Source organism: Elephas maximus, chromosome 2, assembly GCF_024166365.1.
Source record: "Elephas maximus indicus isolate mEleMax1 chromosome 2, mEleMax1 primary haplotype, whole genome shotgun sequence".
Taxonomy (NCBI): Eukaryota; Metazoa; Chordata; class Mammalia; order Proboscidea; family Elephantidae; genus Elephas; species Elephas maximus.
The window spans coordinates 126425186-126450208 of NC_064820.1; the positions used below are offsets into that span (position 1 = coordinate 126425186).

General features: G+C 38.0%; 1 protein-coding gene across 3 annotated transcripts in view; it reads right to left on the reverse strand.

The window, feature by feature from the left end:
* The window catches only part of LYRM7 (LYR motif containing 7), an 87394-nt gene extending 64587 nt beyond the window's left edge, over positions 1 to 22807 (reverse strand). For 2 of the 3 annotated variants that reach the window (XM_049873080.1, XM_049873069.1), the window contains exons 1-4: positions 22726 to 22807; positions 8341 to 8413; positions 5599 to 5669; positions 3343 to 3424 (exon numbers count right to left, since the gene is read on the reverse strand). In XM_049873080.1, the coding sequence (XP_049729037.1) occupies positions 3343 to 3424; positions 5599 to 5669; positions 8341 to 8413; positions 22726 to 22743 (244 nt within the window). In that variant the 5' untranslated portion in view covers positions 22744 to 22807. The remainder of the gene's footprint in view (positions 1 to 3342; positions 3425 to 5598; positions 5670 to 8340; positions 8414 to 22725) is intronic. The other variant, XM_049873091.1, reaches the window with a different exon arrangement.
* Between the last annotated feature and the right edge of the window lie 2216 nt (positions 22808 to 25023).

The following is a 25023-nucleotide window of genomic DNA, read 5'->3' on the forward strand; positions in this document are numbered from 1 at the left end:
AAAGGATTTACAACACATAGGGAAATCACAACAGGTGACAAAATATAGACAATCATACAATACTGGGAATCATGACCTAGCCAAACTGACAGATATTTTGGGGGACACAATTCAATTCATGACAATACCTTACACTGATCTGGACTGTTAACATAACAAAGGAAACCAATCCCCAAATGGGATTATAACTGCAGGGTTATGATTTACAACACATATTTTGGGGGGACATAATTCAATCCATAACACATACAGTATACATAAAAATCAACTCTAGTTGTGCTGGGAAAATCATATCTATTTCTCTGAAATCAAATGTGTTGATCAATCCAAATCAATTTATTATCAATTCTGTTATCCTCTGTTCCATTTCTGTTCTGGCACCAGCTGCATATGTATTACTTTGACCCTAACTACTCAGAGCTAGGTCAGACCTCACAAGTTAAAGGGCATAGTCTTCTAGATTGCTAAGTCTGCCCAAGACCTCAGACACTAGTTGCAAACTTGGAGGTACCCAGGATCCCCTCACTTCTGATCTGTTGGCTACAAATTCAAGGGTTCCTTCTACCGCCTCAGGATACCAGCTTTAAGTATGAGGGTCACCAAGGCCCCTTCACTTCTGACCTGCTGGCTCCCAATATGCCCTTGGGTTCAATAATTTGCTAGAATGACTCACAGAACACACAGAATGGAAAATGCTATACTTACGATTATAATTTTATTATAGTAAAAATTTGGGATACAAATTAAGAAGTACACAAGGTGAGGTCTGGGAGGGTTTCCAATGTGAAGCTTCCGTGTCTCAAAAAAGGATGAGCTATCCTGCCACAGGCATCATTGTCTTTCCCCAACCTGGAAACCCATGGGGCTTCTGTGTCCAGAGCTTTTATTGGGGGTTTCATTATCTAATTCAAACTCCAGCCCCTCTCCCCTGAGGTCACTTGGTATCACAAGGTTGATATCATGCCATGTGGTGGGTCTTTCTGACATAGTCACCCTACATGAATCATAAACCCTTAGGTATGGTCTGGAGTCCTCATCAAAGACAATTCAATGATTAGGGAAAGTCCAAGGTTTTAAAGGTTATTTGTCAGAAACTAAAGACAAAGACTAAATTTTTGTGCAAAGTTAACTTCTTTATCCCAAAAGTTAATACAAAAGACCAAATATAAAAGATCAAACAATAAAGCTTTTGGAAGAAAGCATAGGAGGATCCCTTCACGACCTCTGCTTGGGATAGGCAAAGATTTTTTAAACAGGATTCAGAAAGGAAAAAATTGATAAACTGGACTAAATTGAAATAAAGACCTTCTCATCAAAAGACACCATTACCAAAGTGAAAAGGCAAACCACAAGAATAGGAGAAGATTCTTGTAATACATATGTGCAGCAAGGGACTTGTATTCAGAATATATAAAGATTCCTTCAAATCAATAATAAAAGGCAGACGATCCCTTAGAAAAATGGACAAAAGATATGAACAGGCACTTCATAAAAGAGAATATCAAAATGGCCATTAAACAAGTGAAAAGGTACTCTCACTAAAAAAAAACTAGTTACTAGGAAAATAAAAATTAAAATCACAAGGCAATATCATTACACATCTACCAGAAAGGCTAAAATTAAATAGACAGTACCAAGTATTGGTGAGGAATAGCAACACTTGGTACTGCTGCTGGAAGTGAAAATTAACACAATTTCTTTGGAAAACTGATTAGCAACATTACTAAAGCTGAATAAATGTATACACTATGACCTAGAAATTTCACTCCTGGGTATATGCCCAAGTTAAATGCATATATATATATATATATATATATATATATATGTATATATATATGCCTTCAGCAAAAGGCATGTACAAGAAAAAATAAAAGCACGCACAAGAATATTCATAACATTCTTATTCACTATTGTCCCAAATTGGGAACAAGCCAAATGAACAACAGTAGAATGGATAAACTGTGGTATATTCAAACAATGGAATACTACATAACAATGTTACTATACACGATACAGATGGATCTGCCAAATAAAATGTTGAGGGAAAGAAACTGGGCAAAATAGTAAACCTATATGATTCCAGTTATATAAAGTTCAAACAGGCAAAACTAATCTATGGTGCTAAAAGTCAGGATAGGTTACCCTTGTAGGAAAAGGTGGCTGGGAGGGACATAAGCGGGCTTTTGGGATGCTGGTAATGTTATATAGCTTGATGCAGATGTTGGTTATATGCGTATTTCACTTTGTGAAAATTCACTGAGCTGTACAAACTGTGCTCATTCCTATTTGTATATTATACTTCAATAGTTTATTTTTTTCAAAAAAGGCCTTCGAAAATTTTGGATGTCACTTTTTTTTGGGTCCCCAAAGACACTTCAGAGAATAAAACCAAAATATAATGTGAACCGAGATTTGCTGAAGCCCTACTAGGAGTCTGGATGTATAATGGAGGATCTTCTACTATATTTCCATTTCCTATAATCCCTATTCTTTTGAATTAAAATAACATTACTTGTAGAGTAAAAGGTAGATAAATCAGGGCTTTGAACCATTCGGGGGTTCAAACCCCTGGCGAGAACGTGCATTTCTAACAAGTTCCCAGGTGATGCTAATGATGCTGGTTAGGGACCAACACTGAGATCCACTAGTACAGCAACAACAACAACAACAACAAAACTCCAAACCCATTGCCGTTGAGTCGATTCTGACTCATAGTGACCCTATAGGACAGAGGAGAACTGCTCTATAGGTTTTCCAAGGATCTGTTTTCAAGGAGCGGCTGGTGGATTCAAACTGCTGACCTCTTAACCACTGCACTACCAGGGCTCCACTTGTAAAGCAGTGGTTCTCAAAATTGATTATACATAAGAATAACCTAGGGATCTTGGTAAACTGTAGATTCTGATTCAATATATCTGGGGTGGAAATGCGAATTCTCAGCAGGGGTTAACGAACCGGTTCAAGCCCTGAGAGAAACAGGCTTAGACTAGCTAAGCGATAAATGATACCATACAAATTAAGAATGTAAAACAAATATGATAAAAATTGTTGTATTCTCTCTGTAACTATAGTTTTGCAGTATAATCGGGGCCAAAGACAAAAAGGAAAAACAAATTAAAAAGTTAAAACCAAAAAATACCTGGTAAAACAAAGTTTCATGATTTAGCATTTTTAAACTATAGCCTTACAAATGTATACGATATTACAAATGTGTATGATACAAACTAACTACATTGCCTGGCAAAATCAAGTTATTTTACTACTCAGCATTAAAAGCACTGTGTAATTATTCAATATTTTAAAAGATATTGCAGTTGGAAACCATTCTTCAATTTTACTTACGCAATGTATTGTGCTCTGTGTGAATACCTTGTATAACAGATGTTCTGAGTAACAATTCAACATCAGAACCTATTTTCATTAGCTGTTAAGAAAACCAAACAAACAGAATAGATCCGTCAGGTTTTTTCAATGGTTCATATGAATGTACTATGTTTGAAAACTACAGGTTTACTATAATTTCTTTCTAGGCCATACTGCTTTTGACTTTTTGTAACCATTCCAAGCAGAATGGAGAACTCAGATATGTATTTAGGTTTAACTTTTATCCCTCAAATCTGTATTTTGTTCTAAAAAAGATTTAGGGTATTTTCTGTTGTAATGTGTATCTTACAATGGGTTTAAGATGCATAGTTTCATAATGCATGTGAAGAACATGCTTCATAGTTCATCACGTACAGGAGACTAATGGGCACACCAGCCCAAAAGCAAAAATGAGATGGCACGAAAGGACAGGAAAACTGCATAAAGAGAAACAGGCAACCTGGGGTGGAGAAGGGGAGTGTCGACACATCGCAGGGTTGGCAAGGCAATGCCACAAAATAATTTGTGTATTAACTGTTTAATGAGAAACTAATTTGCTCTGTAAACTTTCACCTAAAGCCAATTAAAAAAAAAAAAAGAGATGTATTGTTTTTCGGGTTTTTGAATCTTTCATTTGTAGACTAGGTTGTTCTGAACACTGGAAAAAGTACTGCATTAGGAGTCAGAACACTTGGACAACAACTCTGGCTCTATCATTAAGTGTATGGTCTCGTGTTAATCACCTATTCTGAGCCTCAGGCCTCATCAAATGTAAAATGAAGACCTGGAGCAAAACGGTGATTCTCAAAGCCATGGACCCTACAGCTTTTTGAGTCCTCAATTTTTTAAGACAGTAAAGCAGTGTTAAGACCAAAAAGTTTGAGAATTGCTGGTCTAGAGGATGTCTAAGATTGCTTTTGGTGCCAAGATTTCATGAATCTTCTAATATATGACAATGTCATTGTCTGAAAACTACTAAATACTATATGCAGAGTTATATTGTATATAACAAATACCTGTCTAATTTCTAGATTGCTTAATGTTTAGCTAATGTTCTACAAATGGAATGAATTTGGGAAACTGTAGTTCATTTTCCCAGTTTAGTTGATATAAAGAGATCTCGATTAAAAAAAATTTTTTATCATGATTTCAAAATTTCAGAAAAATTAGCATATGGTTACTAATCAGTCCAATGAAGAGCAAACGGTACAAATTTACTTACAATACATTTTAACTTCTCCTCAAGTCATTACTCGATTATACTCATTTTAATCCTTGCCATGGATAAAAACAATTTATTCCCTGTTTGCCCTACCATATAAAAACCCACTCATATAGTTAAGGAAAATCTCATTTTGTCTCATTACCTTGATTACTACAGATATTTACTATTTTTTAAAAAAGTATTTTTCTTTACTAAATGTAAACGTATTTTTATCAGATTTGTTTAAACATGTAGAAATTTTATAAAACATGGAAATTTTCTCTAATTCGTACCTTCCTCCTTATCCAACCAATTCTTGGAATCATAACTACCCCCTGCAAATAACTTTCCACTTTCTTCCTAAGGACCCTTTCCTACCTTTACAGGAAGTTAGATAAAGTAACAATGGAGGAAGCTCAAAACAGGCAATGTATATGCAGTAGGATTTTATACAGGAAAAGGATCACTGTACATTTTTTTCAATGCACAGTATTGGGAGTACTACGGAGTTCACAGACTAGTGTCTTCAACTAGAGCAAGTGACTGAAAATGCAAATATAGAAAACAAAGCAAAACTAGCTCATCAAGTGTTTGTGGATGGTTAACTGCCACTGCCAAGACAGAGGTGGAAAACAAACAAACAAAAAAACTAATTGCTTACTTAAGCTGAAAAAGTAGAAACAACCTCTGTAGTCCTGAGTTACTACAATACTCATTCTCCTTAGCGTCAGTCACTTGCCTTGGGTGAAGATAAAATTTCTGTGGCTTTCTAAGATAGTTCAACTGTTCTTGCTTTGACAATGGATACATCCATATTCCTTTCACTGGGCAACTTGCTCTTTTGGGTGTAGACAGATGACCCTGACAAGGTAAGCCATACCAAACAAGTGAAAGGTTATCTCTAGTTGTGATGGCTTTAACTATAAGTAATGGTTTTTATTTCACGTTGCCCCTCTATTTTCATCATTTCCTCCAGTTGACAAGAAAATTTATAATAGCTTTATTCTATTTGAAAAACTCAATTACTTTACCTCTTCTATTTTCTTAGGAGATGTCTCACTTTTATTATTTTTGAATTCTTCATTTATCTTTATTCTGGCTGCTGAAGACAGAGAAACACACAGAGTTATTTTGCTTTGTAATTAATAATTTCAGTCCCAATAATTTATATGTTAGGTTATTCACTACGAATGACTATTTCTCTATAGGACAGGAAACAGTTTTGTCCATGCAAAACAAAGTAGATAAATAAGGAATTTATTTAAAAAAGTCTTGGATACACAGGCAGATATGTGTGAATAGGCTGAATAGGTATGGAAAGGTGTATGGAAGTACACTCATGTACACATATAGACTAAGATGTGGATATTTCTACAAAATACATATTCGTATGTGCTGCTTGTACAGTCATATATACAATGGAGCACAAAGGGAGCACAGTCAGGGAAACTTCTTAGACATAATCAAATGCTTTGCAGGACTGAGTTATTAGGCTTGAGGGCTAGAGACCACAGTCTTGGGAGACACCTAGGTCAACTGGCATGACATAGCTATGAAGTCAGTGTTCTACATCTTAGTTTGGTAACTAGCAACTGGAGTCTTAAAAGCTTTTGAGTGGCCAGTTAAGATAAACTATTGGTCTCTTCCCGTCTGGAGCAAGAAGAGTAAAGAAAACCAGGGACAGATGACCGTGACAAGGTGAGCCATACCAAACAAGTGAAAGGTTATCTCTAGTTGTGATTGGTTTAACTATAAGTAATGGTTTTTATTTCACGTTGCCCCTCTATTTTCATCAGAAACAATTAGTCCAAAGGACTAATGGCCCATACAAACCACAGCCTCCACTAGCTTGAGGCCAGAAGAATTAGATGGTACCCAGCTACCACTACCAACGGCTCTGACCAGGATCACAATAGAGGGTCCTGGACAGAGTGGAAGAAAAATGTAGAACAAAATCCAACTTGATAAAAAAGACCAGACTTACTGGTCTGATAGGGACTGGAGGAACCCTTTAGACTGTGGCCCTTAGTCACTGTTCTAACTTGGATTTGAAGCCACACCCAGAGATCACCTTCCAGCCAAGTAATAGACAGGCCTATAAAATAAACAGTAACACCTGTGAGCAAAGTGCTTGGAACAATCAACTATACCAAGACCAAAAGGGTAACATTTGCCCAAATGCAAAGATTAGATGGCAGGAAGGGGCAGGAAAACTGGACTAATGGAAACAGGAAACTCAGGGTGGAAATAGATGCTGACACATTGTAGGGATTGCAACCAATGTCACAGAACACTTTGTGTATAAATTATTGAATGAGAAACTAATTTGCTCTGTAAACTTTCACCTAAAGCACAATTAAAAAAAAAAAAAGAAGTCTATTGGAGAACTCTGGCAAATTTGTAATTACACCTAGTATAAAACTTTAGTACTCCAGTATTTCTGTTTCCTGCTTTTTACTCCCAACTTGCCTTGTGTGTGTACCTATAGCTATTCAATCCTACAAATCCAATTTAATGCTTTGTTTCTACAAATTTAAGGATTTAAATTGCCTTTTTAAGATGGCAAAACTCAGTACATACAAGATGTTAAACTAATATATACACACACAAATAAATTAAAATAAAAGATAAACAGCAAAGAGGATACATCTATAATTTTGAGTGCCTCGGCTGACATGTAAATTGAGTGACAAATAAAACTTTTGTTCATGTACACCACTGAGTCTTTGGTGTCATTATAACAGCATAACTTAGTCTAATCTGACTGACATCCTGCCTCGTGGTTTGCTGTGAGCATTTAATGGAACCATCCATATGAAGTGCTTAGTAAAGGTGTAACAAATGTTAACTGTTCTTAAAATTATTTTACTAAAAAAAATCTAAAGCAACAAAAATATGCCATGTTGATGGAGAATAGCCAAAAACCCCTTTTTCTGTGCCTCACACATTTCTGTATGCAAAGTGGTTAAGAGTTTGGGCTTTGGAGTCGGACCGCTTAGGCTAAATTCCTAACTCTACCTCTTACTAAAGTATGAAGTGGGGTCAAATCCTTGCACATTTACCAGTTTTCTCACCTGTAAAAACAGGAATTATAATAGTAATTACCTCACAGGGTTGTTAATGAAAATCAAATGAGGAATTCACGTAAAGTGCATAGAACATCAGCTATATACTTTAACACTCAAGACATTGTTTTTGGTGAATTACAAAAACTTGAATTCCTAGGGACAGTGGGGACTCTTAAGGAGGTTTAGAAATGTCTGAGGATTAGAACTGAACATGACCAACACAGAATGTAAGCTTTAGAGCTATAACTTCTACTTAAAACAATGAGGTATTGCATTTAGAATTATTTGGGTTAGATTCTCCTTCACAGATGCTGTGATTTCTAGACTGACACAAAACATCAACAATATTGTGGTATTTGGACATAGACAGCGTCAAAATTTGATTAAAGAAATGAGTTTAAAGGCTTGAACATAAGGTGAACAGTGGAGAACACTGAAATTCTGATCTTTTTTTCTGGTTGATTCTTTATGAAAAGTTTATCTTCTAAAATGTCTCTTTAAGTAGATACTCCTCAAGTGTAATATAAACTAGTCTTTATAAAAGGTAACAACCTTAGGGAAAGACAGTGAAGTTCATTCCCAAAAATGGATCTTGACCATACAAGGTCTTTCACATAAATTAGCAGTTAGTAGGCAGGCTAAAAGACTGTTATTGGAGAGGCTGAAGAATGAACTTGCCCCAAAGGGGTAAAAAAATAAATTTACCTTCTAATGCTCTGGTATCATTTTTAAAAACTTGTTGTCTGGTCCTGTGCAATGTTTTAAAGAGCTGTAAAACCTGTTAACAAAATCAGAATTCAGGCCTCATAATAAAAAAAAATTACATTACATATAACTGTATTACAAGACTTAAACAGTATTCCTTTTCTGATTGTTTTCAGAATAGCTGGTGAAAACCAAAACCCAAAAAGCCACCTCTTTCTCCCCTGGAGCCACTGGTGGTTTTGAACTGCTGACCTATTGGTTAGCAGCTGAGTGCTTTAACCACTGCACCACCAGGGCTCCAGTGAAAATCAGGGTTTACCGAAAACAAGTGGTTTGAACACAGACACAATACAAAGATGGTTTAAAAAAGTTAATAATTTCCCTGCCGAAAACTAGCCTACTAAGGTAACCAAAAAAAAAAAAAAAATTTTTTTTTTTCTCATCATTCTCCACATAAAATCTAACATAATATGGTCCTCTTTCACCCCCCAAACAATTCTGATTATAACTGTATTAATTCATTTTTTTTAATTCACATATACATGCATTAAATTTACACATATGAAAATAAGTTCGGGAACGACTGATATTCTCATGGTATTAAGTTTCATATCCAGCAGTGGGTGCCAAAAAGGATCCCTGAGGATTCTTGAGCCACCCCCAAACACATAATGTCCATCAGTTCCCTACCCTGCCCCATTCTTTAGTATGAATAATCAACATTTCTCAATCTTATCTAAAGACTTTCGAAAACGCAGTTTTAAGTCTTCCCCTCCCCACTTCCAACCAGACTACAGGTCCCAGATCCTGTCAAAATAAAAACTTGAGAATCACAACTGCCACCCAGGATAAGATACATGTCTTCATTTATTCAGATCTTGTTTTCTGCCCTTTCACAAGGCTTTACGTATTTCTTTATATATAAAAAAAAAAAAAAGGTTATGTATATTTCTTTTAAAAATTATTACTAGGTATTTTATACTCCTTACTGCTCTTATGAATAGGTTTTCTTGTCCTCCCTGCCATTCCCAATGAAATATTGCTGATATAAAGAAAAAGGTATTCTGCCATTGTATCAATTATCTTATTAATTCTAGCAGTTTTCTAGTAGACTATCTTGCATCGGGATGTAATTATATCATCTGCAAATAAAGACTGAGTTTTCTATCATTTTCCATTATATATATTGCTTATCTCATATTACTATTTTGTTACATTACTTTGATGCTCTAAATTAAGTAGTAGTTGTTGGTTCTTGATTTAATATTACGGTTGTTAGTTTTTGATAAATAGTCTTTATAAGGTTTAAGTAGTTTCTATTTCTATTTCAGAGCTTTAATAAAGACTGGCTACTGAACTGAAATTTATCAACTGGGTTTTTGGCATGACTTGGTATATAATTCTAGGCTTTCCCACCTGTAACTGATGATATAATAATTTATGTTGAACCACTCTTACAGTTTTCTTAAAGACTATGACTATGTGGTCATAATGGTATATTTTGAAACAGGGCTGGATTTGATTTTAATTATTTTATTGATAAGGTCTGTATCTAGTTTTGTAAGTAAATTTGAGGTATACGTTTTTATTTAGGATCTTTATTAAGCTTTGGTTTATATTAGCTTCATGTAATAAACTGAACTTTCATATTTTTCTAGACTGGAAAAGTTTAACTAAGATAGAAATTATCTGCTTTTAAAAGGTTAGCTAGAGCTCAGCTATAAAACCAAAGATAGCTTTTAACAACCTAGATAACACTACTTGAGAAACTTTAACATACAGAGGTCTTCATTTGCTCTCAAGATCAAACACATACATATACAAACTCATTAACTTATTAGATCTTCAGAAAGCCCAGAAGAAAGATGTCTCAGATAATTTAGATTAGTTTAATTGTGATTTCTCAAAAGAGAAATGGACTGCTTAGAGTTTATGAATATGCTGAGTCTGTGTAAGAAAACAGAAAAGAGCCTGGCGTTTTGGTAGAAGATAGATTGTGAAGAGGCTTTAGTGACAGGTTGAAGCCACGTAATGTTTTTCATATCCAGAAAGGAGCTCAATATTGTCCCCCCAAATTGCTCTTTCACATGTCTTCTCAATTTCAGTTACAGAGGCCATCTTGTACATGGTATCTCAAACCAGAAATCGGTCGGTCATCCTTTAAACCTACTTTGTTCTCATATGCTAACTTTAGGAATGTCTCTCTAATCTTTTTTATATTCTCCATTCTCCCCAACTATTTAAGTTCAGGCCCTCCCCATCTCTTGCTTAGACTACTACAAAGGTTTGTCATTCTGTAATCATTCTCTCCCTTTCTCCAGTCCACTCTCTAGAAAGACACGGTTTGGATTGAAGACCACCTACACTCCAAACAGACAGCAATGATGAATTAAAAAACAATTTTAAAAAGTATTACAAAAAACCCTCATATTGTGATTAAAAAAAAAAAGATTACGTTCTCCAGAGACAGAATGAACTCTATCATAGTAAACAGGGCTCAGGCTGCCAACCTGTTGAGCTCTGGGTTCAGAAACAGGAACAGTCAGACAAGTGCTCGCTCAACTGCTGTGGTAAAATAAAGGCTAAAAGTGCCCGATGGTTAAACAAGGGACTGAGCTCAAGGCTCATTGCTTAATATCTGGGCTGAGAAAGGTCTCCTCTCTCTGTGAGAGGACTTTGAGAACACCTAAGAAAAACAGTAAACAAATGAAAATGTAACATTAAAATTAGTTATGTTTAGAATTCTCACAGAAATAAAGAAATAATATCCATAAATAATAATTACAAAATAAGCAAAGGCAAAATGAAACTAGGATCATCATTATCAAAACAATAATACCTAACATTTATGGAGCATATACTGTGTGTTAGGCACTTTTAAGTGCTTTACAGATATAAGAAAACCTGTAACATTAAAGACAGACACCAAAACAGAAAGAGGAAATTGAAAGCAGAAAACTTAAAACAAACAAACAAACAAAAACTCAGCAATCACAATGAACTTCCTCAGAATATGTTATTGCAAACATGGAACAACAACAAAAAGAAGCTATAATAAATTTTAAAAAGAACAATCAGAAATCCCCAAAAAGCTCTTGAATATTAAATATGTAATAGTCAAGATTAAGTTGAGAAAAATTGCCCAGAGAGTAGAATTAAAAAGTCAAAGAGATACAAACTGAGAAGAGAAATATAAAAAAATTAAAGAAGTCTAGAAGACCCAACAGTTTATTAATAGGAGCTCCTACAAGACAGAAAAGAGAAAGCAGAGGGGAGGAATTAAAGGGGGAATAAACCAAGAAAATTTCACTAAGTGAGTGACATGAAATGCCCAACACAAAACCCATTCCACAACATATCATGGTGTAAGTTCAGTACAATGTCTATAAAGAGAAAACCTGAGAGAAAAAAACAAAACAGTTCACATACAAAAGATTTAAAAATTGGAATGGCACCTGACTTCTAAATAGCATAACTGTGAGAAAACAATGGTATACTGTCTTCAAGTTTTGGAAAAAAAAAAAAAAACTTCAGCTCAGAATACCATGCATAGCCAAACTGTCACCTAAACACGAGGGCAAATAGATATGTAAGAACTGTAAAGTCTATTACTTGCCACACAGCCTCTCTTGGAAAGTAACAGAAGAATGTACTCCACCAAAACAGGGGTAAGCCACAACAGAAAAAAGATGTGGGTACTAAGAAAACAGGTGATCCAACACTGAAGAGGCAAAGAGATGATTATGAAGGATAAATACAGGTCAATATTTATGCAGCCAGCCTAGAGGCAACTAGTTCAGACTACAGCAAAAAGATGAAATGCTCCATGAAAAATCTGAAACTGGTAGGCTTCAGTTTTGCTAAGAGTTGGGAGCAGATATCTTCTACTCTGTCACACAGGGTCGCTAGGAGTCGAAAATCAAGTTGACGGTACCTACTAGCAATAACAAATTAATGATAATAAAAATAAGGCAGTTATTAATTTCAAGAACTAAAAATTAGAAAAGAAAGGTAATATAATCATATGTTAGTACATTAGAGGATTCATCTCTGAACAATTGTCGTAAGGACATAATAATCTCAAAGATCCTAACTGACCAGCTAGAAATTGCACATCGAGTGGAGGGGAGAACTTAGCCCTCATTCTCCATAGTTAAAAGTCAATAAATATCTCAGAAAAAAAAAAATTAAGAAATAGCAGTTTAAACATGCTGTTTAGATACATAAGGATCCCTGATGGTACAGTGGTTAAAGCGCTCAGCTGCTAACCGAAAGGTCAGCGGTTCAAACCCACCAGCCGCTCTGTGGGAGAAAGATGTGCCAGTCTGCTTCTGTAAAGATTTACAGCTTTGGAAGCCCTATAGGGCAGTTCTACTCTGTCCTATACGGTTGCTATGAGTCAGAATTGACGCGATGGCAGTGGGGTTGTTTTTTTGGTTTATTTAGATACACAGATGAAAATATAGAAGAAATTGCTAGCAGTATTATTCATATTGCCCCAAAGCAGAAACAACCCAAATTTCCGTCAGCTGACAAATGGATAAACAAAAAAATATGGTATATCCATACAATGGAATATTCAGTAATAAAAACGAATGAAGTCTGGTACATGCTACAACATAAATGAAAACATTACACTAAGTAAAAGAAGCCAGACACAAAAGGTCACATATTGTATCAATATACTTAAATTAAATATCCAGAATTGGCAAATCCATAGAGACAGAAAGTACATCAGTGGCTGCCAGGAGCTGAGGGGAAGCAGGAATGGAGAGGGATTGCTAAAGGGTATAGGGCTTCTTTTTGGGATGAAGAAAATGTTTTGGAATTAGATAGTGGTGATGGTTTCATTAAACTAAAAACCACTGAATTGCATTCTTTAAAAGGGTGAATTTTGTTATGCAAATTATCTCATTAAAAATTATGAACAATGACAAAAACAAGTACATAAATTTTTTTAAAAACCCTGTATTTTAGCTGCACACTAAAAAGTAGCTTAAACAAGGTGATATGATATAAATTAAGTCATATTATTCCTACTTCTTATTCTATACAAATCATAATACAGGTAGTTGCTAGAATTCCTAAGTTATAAGCAGCCTGTTCTGTCATGTTTCTGTAACAATATATATTAGTTTAAAAACAAACAAAAGGGAGGGAATAGGGAGAATGAGGAATGGTAGACTAGCAGTATTTGAAAAGATAATAACTGAAAATGAAGTACTGAGACATGTTACAACATGAATGAACCTTGAAATCATTATGTTAAGTGAAAGAAGCCAGACACAAAGGTGTACATATTGCATGATTCCGTTTATATGAAATATACAGAAAAGACAAATCTATAGAGACGGAAAACAGATTAGTGGTTACCCAGGGCTTGAGGGTAGGGGAAAATGGTGGATGATGGCTAAGGCGTTTAAGATTTCCTTTTAGGGTAATGAAATGTTCTAAAATTGATTGTGTTGGTAGATGTACAACTTTGTGAATATACTAAAAGCCATTGAATCGTACATTTTAAACAGGTGAATTTTGTTATGTGAATTATATCTTAATAAAGCTTTTAAAAAAAGACAATAGCTGAGATTTCCCAGCATTTAATTCTCAGTTTAAAGAGGCATGAAAGCTAATAAATAAATAATGACTCCATGTTTAGACATACCATAGTGAAAGAACACAAACTTTTTAAAGCTGCCCGAAGGGAAGAACAGATTATCTACAAAAAGTGATGATTAGACTGATGCAGATTTCTCATAAGCAACAGCAGATGCCAGAAAGGAACATAAACATCAATGTAGAATGCAAAAGTAGCTAAATTATTATTCAATAGTGAGATCAAAAAAGTATTTCCAATCATACAAAGACAGGGAGTACTTAACATCCATAGGTTCTCAGTAAAAGAATTTTTAAAATTACTTTAGCAAGGAGAAATGAATAAAATTTTTCTTCAAAAAATTTCCAGCACTGATGTGGAAAACCTATTTAAAAAATCAAACCAAACTTGTTGCTGTCGAGTCGATTCCGAGTCATAACGACCCTACAGGACAGAGAACTGCATTACAGGGTTTCGAAGGAGTGGCTGGTGGATTTGAACTCCTGGCCTTTTGGTTAGCAGCCATAACTCTTAACCACTGCACCATCAGGGCCCCAGAAAACCTATTAGTAATTAAAAATACACCCCTGCCAACAAAATACAGACAGTTGTCTCTGAAGTTCTACCAGAGAGATACTGTACAAAGAAAGTCAACTGGGTATAGGCCACACAGGAGTCCCTGGGTGGCACTAATGGTTAAGCGCTCGACTACTAGCCGGAAGGCTGGTGGTTCAGACCCACACAGAGGCACCTCAGAAACAGACCTGGCGATCTGCTTCTGAAAAGTCACAGCCTTGAAAACCCTACGGAACACAGTTCTACTCTGTATACATGGGGTCACCACGAGTTGGAATCCACTTCTCAGCAACTACAACATATGCTTCACACTGTCTTCCACAGAACTAAGTCCAAACACATACCATGATGTATCATTAAGATCAGATTCAGCTGTGTGTGACAAAAACCCTGAAAACTGTGGTTGAAATAAGGTAGACATTTATTTCCCTCTAATATAAACAAAAGGAGCCCCAGTTAGCATTTGGCTGCTAACCAAAAAGTGGGTGGTCTCATCTCACCAGAGGCTCTGTGGGAGAAAAGAGCTGGTGGGCCATCTGCTCCTGTAAAGATTACAGCCTAGGAAACCCTACAGGGCAGTTCTACTTTGAGTTGCGAAGTCAGAATTGACTGGACGGCACATAACATAAACAACATAAAATCTGGAGGTAGCCATTCCAGCTAGGTTAGTAGCTCCATGAAATCACTAGGGACCTAGGCTCCTTCTGGTCACTATTCTACCATTCCAGTGGTTTGGCCCTCATCCTCGTGGTCCAATGGGGCTAGTGCTCCAGCTGCCACATTTTCCACCCAAAGGGGGAAAAGGTGCAAACCAGTTATCTTTTGTAGTTTACCTATCACATTTTCACTTATATTTCATTGGACATAACACAATGGAAGCTTGCAAATGTATTTATTGCAGGCAGCTAAGTACCAAATCAAAAAGTGAAGGCTTTACTGTTAAGGAAGAAGAGAAATTAGGGCAGAACACACCTGGCAGTCTCTACCACACGTGGCACACCTGGTTCTCAATCTCACGCAACTTCATCTTTCACTAATTCACTCCATAAAAAAAAAAATTTTTTTTTTAAAAATAGATTCCCTCAAATACGGCTCCTTGGCTTTTGTACAAGCTGTTTCCATGTCTGAAATTACTGTTTATCCCTTCATTACCCAGGGAACTCCCACTTACCTTTCAAGCTTTCTCTCAAACCTCACCTTCGTTGTGATGCTTCCTGACAACTTCAGGAAGAATTAAATGCCCCTTCTCTGTGCTCCCACAAGGAGCCCTGGTGGCACAGTCGTTAAGCACTTGGCTGCTAACTGAAAGGTCAGTGGTTCAAACCCACCAGCTGTTCCACAGGAGAAAGATGTGGCAGCTGCTTCCCTTAAAATTACTGCCTTAGAAACCCTGTGGGGCAGTTCTATCTACTCCATCCTACAGGGTCTTACACTTGTGAAAGCACTTACTATTTCATAGTTTAAGTTATGTTTCAGTGTCTGTCTCTAGCATCAGACTGAGGGTTCTTTCAGAATAAGAGCATTATATTTGCATCTTAAGGCTAGCACAAGGCCCGACATATTGGATGCTCAATTACGTAATGTCTAATAATGAACAAATGAATAGCTTTAACTTTATGCTACTGATAATGAAGTACCAGTAAATATTTCCGAGAGAGATAATAACACAATCTTTACCTAGGAGAAGGGTTGGAGAAGCAATGCAGCTTGGCAGTAGTACTAACTGCCTGGACTAGGGCAATGGCAGTAGGCAAGGAGAGAAAGGAGCAGGAGAAAAAAAAAGAAAGAATAGACAGAACTTAGAGACTATGGTGAGTTGAATAGTATCCCCCCAAAATTCATGTCTACCTGGAACCTCAGAATGTGACCGTATTTGGAAATAGGGTCTTTGTAGATGTAATTACGGTAGGGATTGAGATGAGGTCACACTGGATTAGGATGGGCCCAAAATCCAATGAGACTGTCCTTATAAGAGACAGAGAAGGACACACAGAGACACAGAGAAGGTAGCGATGGGAAGATGGACCCACAGATTGAAGTGATACATCTACAAGCCAAGGAACACATAAAATTGTCAGCAACCACCAGTGGCTAGGAGAGAGGCATGGGATGGTTTCTCCCTCAGAGACCCAGTAGGAACCAACCCTGCCAACACCTTGATTTTGGACTTCTGAACTAAGTTGTGAGCAAATAAATTTCTGTTGTTTTAAGTCACCCAGTTTGTGACAATTTGCTCTGGCAGCCCTAGGAAACCAATACAGTGACTAACTGGAAGTACAGAAGCAGGGGAAAGTAAAGGGTCAAAGGTACATTCAAGGTTTCCAGCCTGGGGGAATACTAGAGCCTTTAACAGAAACGAGAAGTTTAAAAGAAGAAATTGGGAAAAAGAAAGTAAGTTTTATTTTAAACATGTTCAATTTAAGATGATGGCAATAATGCTGAACAGGAAGTTAAAGTTCAGGGGAGTCATCAGTGGTGGAGCTGTAGATTAGGAAATCAATGATATTAGAGTCTTGAAAACAGAATCCATGAGTAAACAGGCACATTAAAGAAGAGAAGGTAGAGGCCTGAGGAGATAATTGAGAACAGAATCTTGGGAAACATTCAATGCAAGATAGGAGAGAAAAAAAGTATTTACAAAATGAGCAATGGAAAGAACTATAGAGTAAGTGTGGTAAATGTTAATAGGGAAGGTGGAGATACTACATACTATTTTTACAACTTTTTGTAGCTCTTGAGTTATTAAAAAAAAAAGAAAAAGGAGTGACCAGGGACAGAAGCTAGAAGAGCACAGAACATTGCGGAAACCTAAGGAGTTTAATACTGCAAGAGTGGTGGATGACAGATTGCATGGGATTAAGAAAAGACAAGTAAGTAAACCTAATGGTTTATACACACTATCTAGAAAAAAAGAGAAAGAAGGGTGTTTCCACTAGTACAACAATCAGCATCACTGGTTTAAGGACTAATAAAAAAAAAAAAAGTCATCATTATAGCCTTGGAGCTAATAAACTTTTATTAAAAATGCAGAAACCTAGGTCACAGACCATCTTCTCCTCCTTTTTAACTTACACTGATTAGAGATTTAGGTAGCAGTTTGTCATACCGTGGTGGCTTGCATGTTGCTGTAACACTGCAAGATCTGCCAATGGTATTTCAAGTACCAGCAGGGTCATGCTTGGTGGACAGCCTTCAGCGGAGCTTCCAGACTAAGACAGACTAGGAAAAAGGACCTGGCAGTATACTTCTGAAAAAACTGGACAGTGAAAACCTTATGATTAGCAGCAGAACCTTGTCTGATATAGTGCTGAAAGATGAGCCCCTCAGGTTGGAAGGTACTCAAAAGATAACTGGGGAGGAGCTGCCTTCTCAAAGCAGAGTTGATCTTAATGACGTGGATACAGTCAAGATTTCCAGACCTTCATTTGCTGATGTGGCATGATTCCAAGTGGGAAGAAACAGCTGCAAACATCCATTAATAATCAGAATGTGGAATGTATGAAGTATGAACCTAGGAAAATTGGAAGTCATCAAAAATGGAATAGAATGCATAAAGATTGATACCCTAGGTGTTAGTGAGCTGAAATGGACTGGTATCGGCCATTTTGAATCAGACAGCGATATGGTCTACCATGCCGGGAATGATGACTTGAAGAAGAATAGGCGTTGCATTTATCATCAAAAAGAACATTTCAAGGCCTATTCTGTAGTACAACACTGTCAGTGATAGGAAAATATCCATACGCCTACGAGGAAGACCAGTTAATATGACTATTATTCAAATTTATGCACCAACCACTAAGGCCAAAGATGAAGAAATTGAAGATTTTTGCCAACTTCTGCAGTCTAAAATCGATCAAACAAGCAATCATGATGCATTGATAATTGCTGGTGATTGGAATGCCAAAGTTGGAAACAAAGAAGGATCCACAGTTGGAAAATACAGCCTTGGTGATAGAAACTGAGCCAGAGATCACATGATAGAATTCTGCAAGACCAACTACTTATTCACTGTAAATACCTTTTTTCAACAACATAAATGGTGACTATATTTTTTTTATACACATGGAGGAAACCCTGGTGACATAGTAGTTAAGGGCTATAGCTGCTAACCAAAAGGTCGGCAGTTCAAATCCACCAGGCGCTCCTTGGAAACCCTTTGTGGCAGTTCTACTCTGTCCTATAGTGTTGCTATGAGTCAGAATCAACTCTACCGCAATGGGTTTGGTTTTTGGTTTTTATATATGTGGATCTTGCCAGATGGAATACACAGGAATCAAATTAACTACATCTGTGGAAAGAGATGACGGAAAAGCTCAATACCATCCGTCAGAACAAGGCCAGGGACTGACTGTGGAACACACCATCAATTGCTCATATGCAAGACAAAGCTGAAGCTGAAGAAAATTAGAGTAAGTCCTCGAGAGCCAAAGTGTGATCTTGAGTACATTTCACCCGGATTAATTGACCATCTCAAGAATAGATTTGATGCATTGAACACTTATGACCGAAGACCAGATGAGTTGTGGAATGACATAAAGAATATCACACATGAAGAAAGCAAGAGGTCATTAAAAAGACAGGAAAGGAAGAAAAGACCAAACTCGCTCTTGAACATACAGTAGCTAAAGTGAAAGTAAGAAATGATGAAGTAAAAGAGCTGAATGGAAGATTTCAAAGGGTGGCTTGAGAAGACAAAGTAAATTATGATGACAAGTACAAAGACCTGGAGACAGAAAACCAAAAGGGAAGAACATGTTCAGCATTTCTCAAGCTGAAAGAACTGAAGAAAACATTCAAGCCTCAAGTTGCAATACTGAAGGATTCTACAGAGAGAATATTAAATGATGTAGGAAACATCAAAAGAAGATGGAAGGAATATACGAAGTCACTATATCAAAAAGAACTGGTTGATGTTCAACCATTTCAGGAGCTGGCATATGATCAAGAACTGATGGTACTGAAGGACGAAGTCCAAGGTGCACTGAAGGCATTGACAAAAAACAAGGCTCCAGGAATTGACAGAATACAAATTAAGATGTTTCAACAAATGGATGCAGCACTGGAGGTGCTCACTCATCTTTGCCAAGAAATTTGGAAGACAGCTACCTGGCCAATCAACTGGAAGAGATCCTGTGTTTGTACCGATTCTAAAGAAGGATGATCCAACAGAACGTGGAAATTACTGAACAATATCAGTAATATTGCACACAAGTAAAATTTTGCTGAAGATCATTCAAAAGGGGCTGCAGCAGTACATTGACAGGAAACTGCCAGAAATTCAAGCCGGATTTAGAAGAGGATGTGGAACAAGGGATATCACTGCTGCTGTCAGATGGTTCCTGGCTGAAAGCAGAGAATACCAGAAGGATGTTTGCCTGCGTTTTATTGACAATATAAAGGTATTCTACTGTGTGGATCATGACAAATTATGGATAACATTGCAAAGAATGGGAATTCCAGAACACTTAAATTGTGCTCATGAGGAACCTGTACAAAGATCAAGAGGTAGTCACTTGAACAGAACAAGGGGATGCTGCAAGGTTTAAAGTCAGTAAAGGTGTGCATCAGGATTGTATCCTTTCACCTTACTTATTCAATGTATATGCTGAGCAGATAATCTGAGAAACTGGACTATATAAAAAACAGGACATCAGGACTGGAGGAAGACTCATTAACAACCTGTGTTATTCAGATGACACAATCTTGCTTGCTGAAAGTGAAGACGGCTTGAAGCACTTACGGATGAAGATCAAAGACCACAGCCTTCGGTATGGATTACACCTCAACATAAAGAAAGGAAAATCCTCACAACTGGACCAATAAGCAACATTATGATAAACGCAGGACAGACTGAAGTTGTCGAGGATTTCATTTTACTTGGATCCACAATCAATGCCTGTGGAAGTGGCAATCAAGAAATGAAATGAAGTATTGCATTGGGCAAATCTGCTGCAAAAGGCCTCTTTAAAGTGCTAAAAAGCAAAGATGTCACTTTGGTGTTTTCACTTGCCTCATATGCATATGCCAGCTGGACAATGAATAAGGAAGAATAATTGATAACTTTGAATTATGGTGTTGGTGAAGAATATATACCATGGAATGCCAGAAGAATGAACAAATCTGTCTTGGAAGAAGTACAGCCAGAACGCTCATCAGAAGCAAGGACGGCGAGACTTTGTCTCACACACTTGGATATGTTATCAGGAGGGACCAGTCTCTGGAGGAGGACATCATGCTTGGTAAAGTATAGGGTCAGTGAAAAAGAGGAACACCCTCAACGAGATTGATTTACACAGTGGCTTCAACAATGGACTCAAGGATAATAATTTTGAGGATGGTGCAGGACCAGCCAGTGTTTTGTTCTGTTGTACACAGGGTTGACTCGATGGCACCTAACAAAACAACAACACATTTTTACAATCAGATGGGTTTGAATCTGACATTGCTACTTATTGTAAGGCTGGCAAAATTATTAAGTCTTTTGCCTCAATTTTGGTCTAAATCGGCTAGCTTATCTTAAGGGAGTATGGTATATTTTTGTACTAGACTTCACTTTAGATAGTTATCACTTCCTCAGCCCTTTTAAGTCTGTTAGAAGCCCCCTATCTCCCCACCCCCAAGTACAACCATATCACTGAGCAATGATCCTGTCATAACACTGTTATGTTACTTGCTGTTTGTTCCATACTTTGCCAAAGGTTTTATGGTCACCTCTATATCCTCTGCACTTAGCACTAGTACCATCTATAGATGATAAACTAGTTGCCATCCAGTTGATTCTGACTCATGGTGACCTCGTGTGTGTCAGAGTAGAGCTGTGCTCCGCAGGGTTTTCAATATCTATTTTTTGGAAGTCAGTTGCCAGGCCTTTTCTTTCAGTGCACCTCTGGGTGGAATCAAACCTCCAACTTTTTGGTTAGCAGCTGAATGTGTTAATCGTTTGTACCACCCAGGTACTCCCTATAGATGGTAGGCCTCACCAGAAGTGTTTTTAAAAAGAATGCTATTTATTCTCATATATCCAAGTTTTCCAAGCAACTTTCCACTTCAAGGAATGTTCCTCTTTCTGGAATACTCTTTTTTCTCTCTTCTCTTAAGTAATTTCTAATCAAACTTCAGGTCTGAATTTAACTTATATTTAAGCGAGAGATCTTTTTTTGTATCCCTCCAAATAGGTTAAATCCCACTTATATGCTCTCAGAACACACTTGTATTTTCAGTTCAAAGCACTTACTACAATTTTAATGAATAACTGTTTAAAATGTCCCTCCTTGCTAGACTTCCTTACAGAAGGCAAAAAAAAAAAAAAGGTCTGTTTATTGTTGTATTTGTTATGCCTAGATAGTATAAGCTAAAAATAGCTATTATGGACGCTCAATAAATTTTGAATGAATAATCCTTTTCAATTCTGTTTCTATTGGTGCTGTGAACACCAAGTTCAATAGCACAAGACGCACCGCTTGGTGGCTCCCTATTATCGCCAACAATAAGCATTCCTTTGCCTCACCGTACTGTATCTGACCATGCTTGTTTCGGCAAGTGACAGGTACAGGTCCCAACCGGCTCTGCTGATGGCATTTAGGTTAGGGATGGCCGGCCCCCGAGAATTCTGCATCGGCTTGACGGGAAACTACAATCTTAAGAGCAAGTCCTCAAGGCTACGACCAGGACAGGGCCGGCACTTCCCAACCTCACTGACAGCATTCAGAGCTCGCTGATCTCCAGTGTCTCGAAAAGTGCTACTTTTGGCAAGTAAATCTGCTGGGATGTGGTTTCCTTGGTTCCTAGACTTCTGTGCACCTTCTGGTTATCCAGATAAACCTTGCACCTCATTGGATGGTTATAGCTCAGGATTGCCTTTGGCGTCCCGTACACTTCTCAGGGATGTGAAATGGGTCCCTCAGACAAATACCAAGTCTGGAGATGAAACGGGAGAACTCAAGTGGCAGGCTTGCATGGCGAATAAACATCGTTTACCCCGGTAGCACCAAGAAATAGGAACCACACTGATGCTTCCTTCCCTCCTCCGCAGCTGCACAAAACCTGGACCGCCCCTCGGGGTTGGTCGCCGGGCTCCTCAGGGGCAACGGCCACATCCACCGTGGAGGGTTTCTCACTCCCAACTACGCAGACCCCAGACAACCTTCGCAAGGCCGTAAGGATCTTACCCTCCCCGTCGACATCGCACCCACTCCCTGCCCGAGCCCTGTCACCTTGGCCGCTTGACTCATGGTTCTCCTCGCTGTTGCAACCACCTCCTAAGCGGTCGAGTCGCCCCGCCTCTCAGCAACCAATCACTGCCGGGCAATGACTGTCCAACTCCCCGTAGCTACGCTCCTAAGGCTCCGCAACCAATCATCACGCAGCATCTTCTTCGTAGCCCCGCCTTCCTTGGAAGGGCGGGGGAGAGGTGTTTGCTAAGCGTGTGGTAACTGGTAAAACCGCGAGAATCTGCGTAGCCCAATTACGTACTAGACAGAGAAGAGCGGAAACCGCCTCGATGCCATGTTCGTGAGGGGCAGAATCGCTTCCGGTCTCTCAGAGTCGCCCTCGGGGAGTGGTTTGGGTTTTAACGGATTCATTCGGCACTTATATGTCATTACTTCTTGTTTGGGCTTTGGAGTCGTTTATTACAGCGCTCTTATGTTAACAGTTCCCAGTTGTGATTGTCTTTTTGGGAACGTGCATAAAAAAGAACCATGTCCTAACAACTGCAGCCGACTTGGGAACGCTGACTCCTAAAAGCGCCATTTGTAGATCGTTTCTTTTAATCCACTAAGAAGGTGAGGATAAGTTATTTGCCCGAGATCACACGGCTGTAAATGTGGGTCTGGTATACCAATGTTTTATGTCTGACCCCGAAGCCTAGTCTAAACATCCTGCCTCCTCTACTTGCCGTGCTCCTTGGTTTTGCTGGTAAATGAAGAGGTCTGAAATGGATGATATTGGTGGTATCATGTTTAATCGTAAACAATCATAAAACAAGTGCGTCTTAATATCTGCCCTTGCAAGCATCAAGAAAATTCTCAAACTTTTCCCCATTGCACAATTGTTGGTTGCTTTCTCTACCCCCACAGCCTTTCGGATTACTTTTTAGATAAAATTTACTCTTTATTGAGAATGAAGGGTTCGGGCTGATGAATCGCCAAGGCCCATCTTAAAGAATATTGCCAAGTCATCATGACCCAGCAAAATAATAGCTGACTCTTTATTACGATGCATTCGGTTCAAGCAGTGAAACCAACCTTACTGGTATTGTCCTTTTTCCAGGAAAAAATAAATTCTATTTGTGATGTTGCATTGTAGTGCCTTCTGAATGCTAAAAAATGATTAGAAGATGCTTATTTTCATTTACCGTTTAGGAGGATAACCCAATTTCTTGAAAATTGGTAATTCATCGTGATAATTTCTGGCAACTAGGGTCCTGTATTCACGTAACCAAAACCTCTCATCTGCCAGTATTTGAAAATACAGTTCCCATAATGCCAAGAGTACCAAGTCCTGAGGCTTCTCTTCTCTTAGATAAATATATGGTTCCTTCAGCTGTTCCACAAATGAGTTGGCTCTTTACTGTCCTGATTGTTCTAAGAAAATGTCCTGGTTTGTCTGAATGTCAAAGTGTGGGACCCAGAACCGAACAGAAAATTCCAACGTGTTCATTATGTAAGTTCTTGGAGCTCTATGGTAGGCGGAACTTCCCAAAGAAGTTCATGTCTAATTCCAAAAGTGTCCGAATAGGTTACCTTATATGGCAAAGGAGACATTGAAGATGTGCTTAAGGATTCTGAGATGGGAAGAGTAGCGTGACTTAGCCAGGTGGGCCCAATGTAATTACAAGGATCATTGTAAGTGGAAGAAGGAAGCAGAATCGAGGATAGGTTTGAAGATGCTATGTTGCTGACTTTGAAGAAGTCAAGCCAAGGAAGGCAGGTGGCCTTTAAAAGCTGGAAAAGGCAAAGGAATGAATTCTTCCCTAGAGCCTCCAGAAGGAATACAGCCCAGCTGACACCTTCCTTGATTTTAGTTAAAAAAAAAAAAAAATCCAATTCAAACATCTGCCCTCCAAAATGCTGTCTGCATTCCTTGGGTCACAGCCCCTTCCATCTTCAAAGTCAGCAAGGTAGGATCTTCAAACGTCTTGACTCTCACTCTCCTGCTTCACTTCCCTCTCTTGTGATGACACTGGGCCCAACTGGATAATCTAGGATAACCTCCGCATCTCAAGTCCCCTTTGCCATGTAAAGTAACATATTTATAGGTTCCAGGGATTTGGGCACGGACATCTCTGGGGCGCCGTTATTCTGTCTACCACACCCAATATGAGTGAAGCCAGTCAATAAGGTGGAAATTGAAGGCAAAGAGGTAGGAGAGGCAGCCATGGGCCTGATCACATAGGATCCTATGAGGATTTTGGATTTTATTCTGAATGGGATGGAATGTCTTAGAAGTATTACCAGCAGGAGAATGATACCAGGATTTATATTTTATAAAGACCATGTTGCTCCCGCATG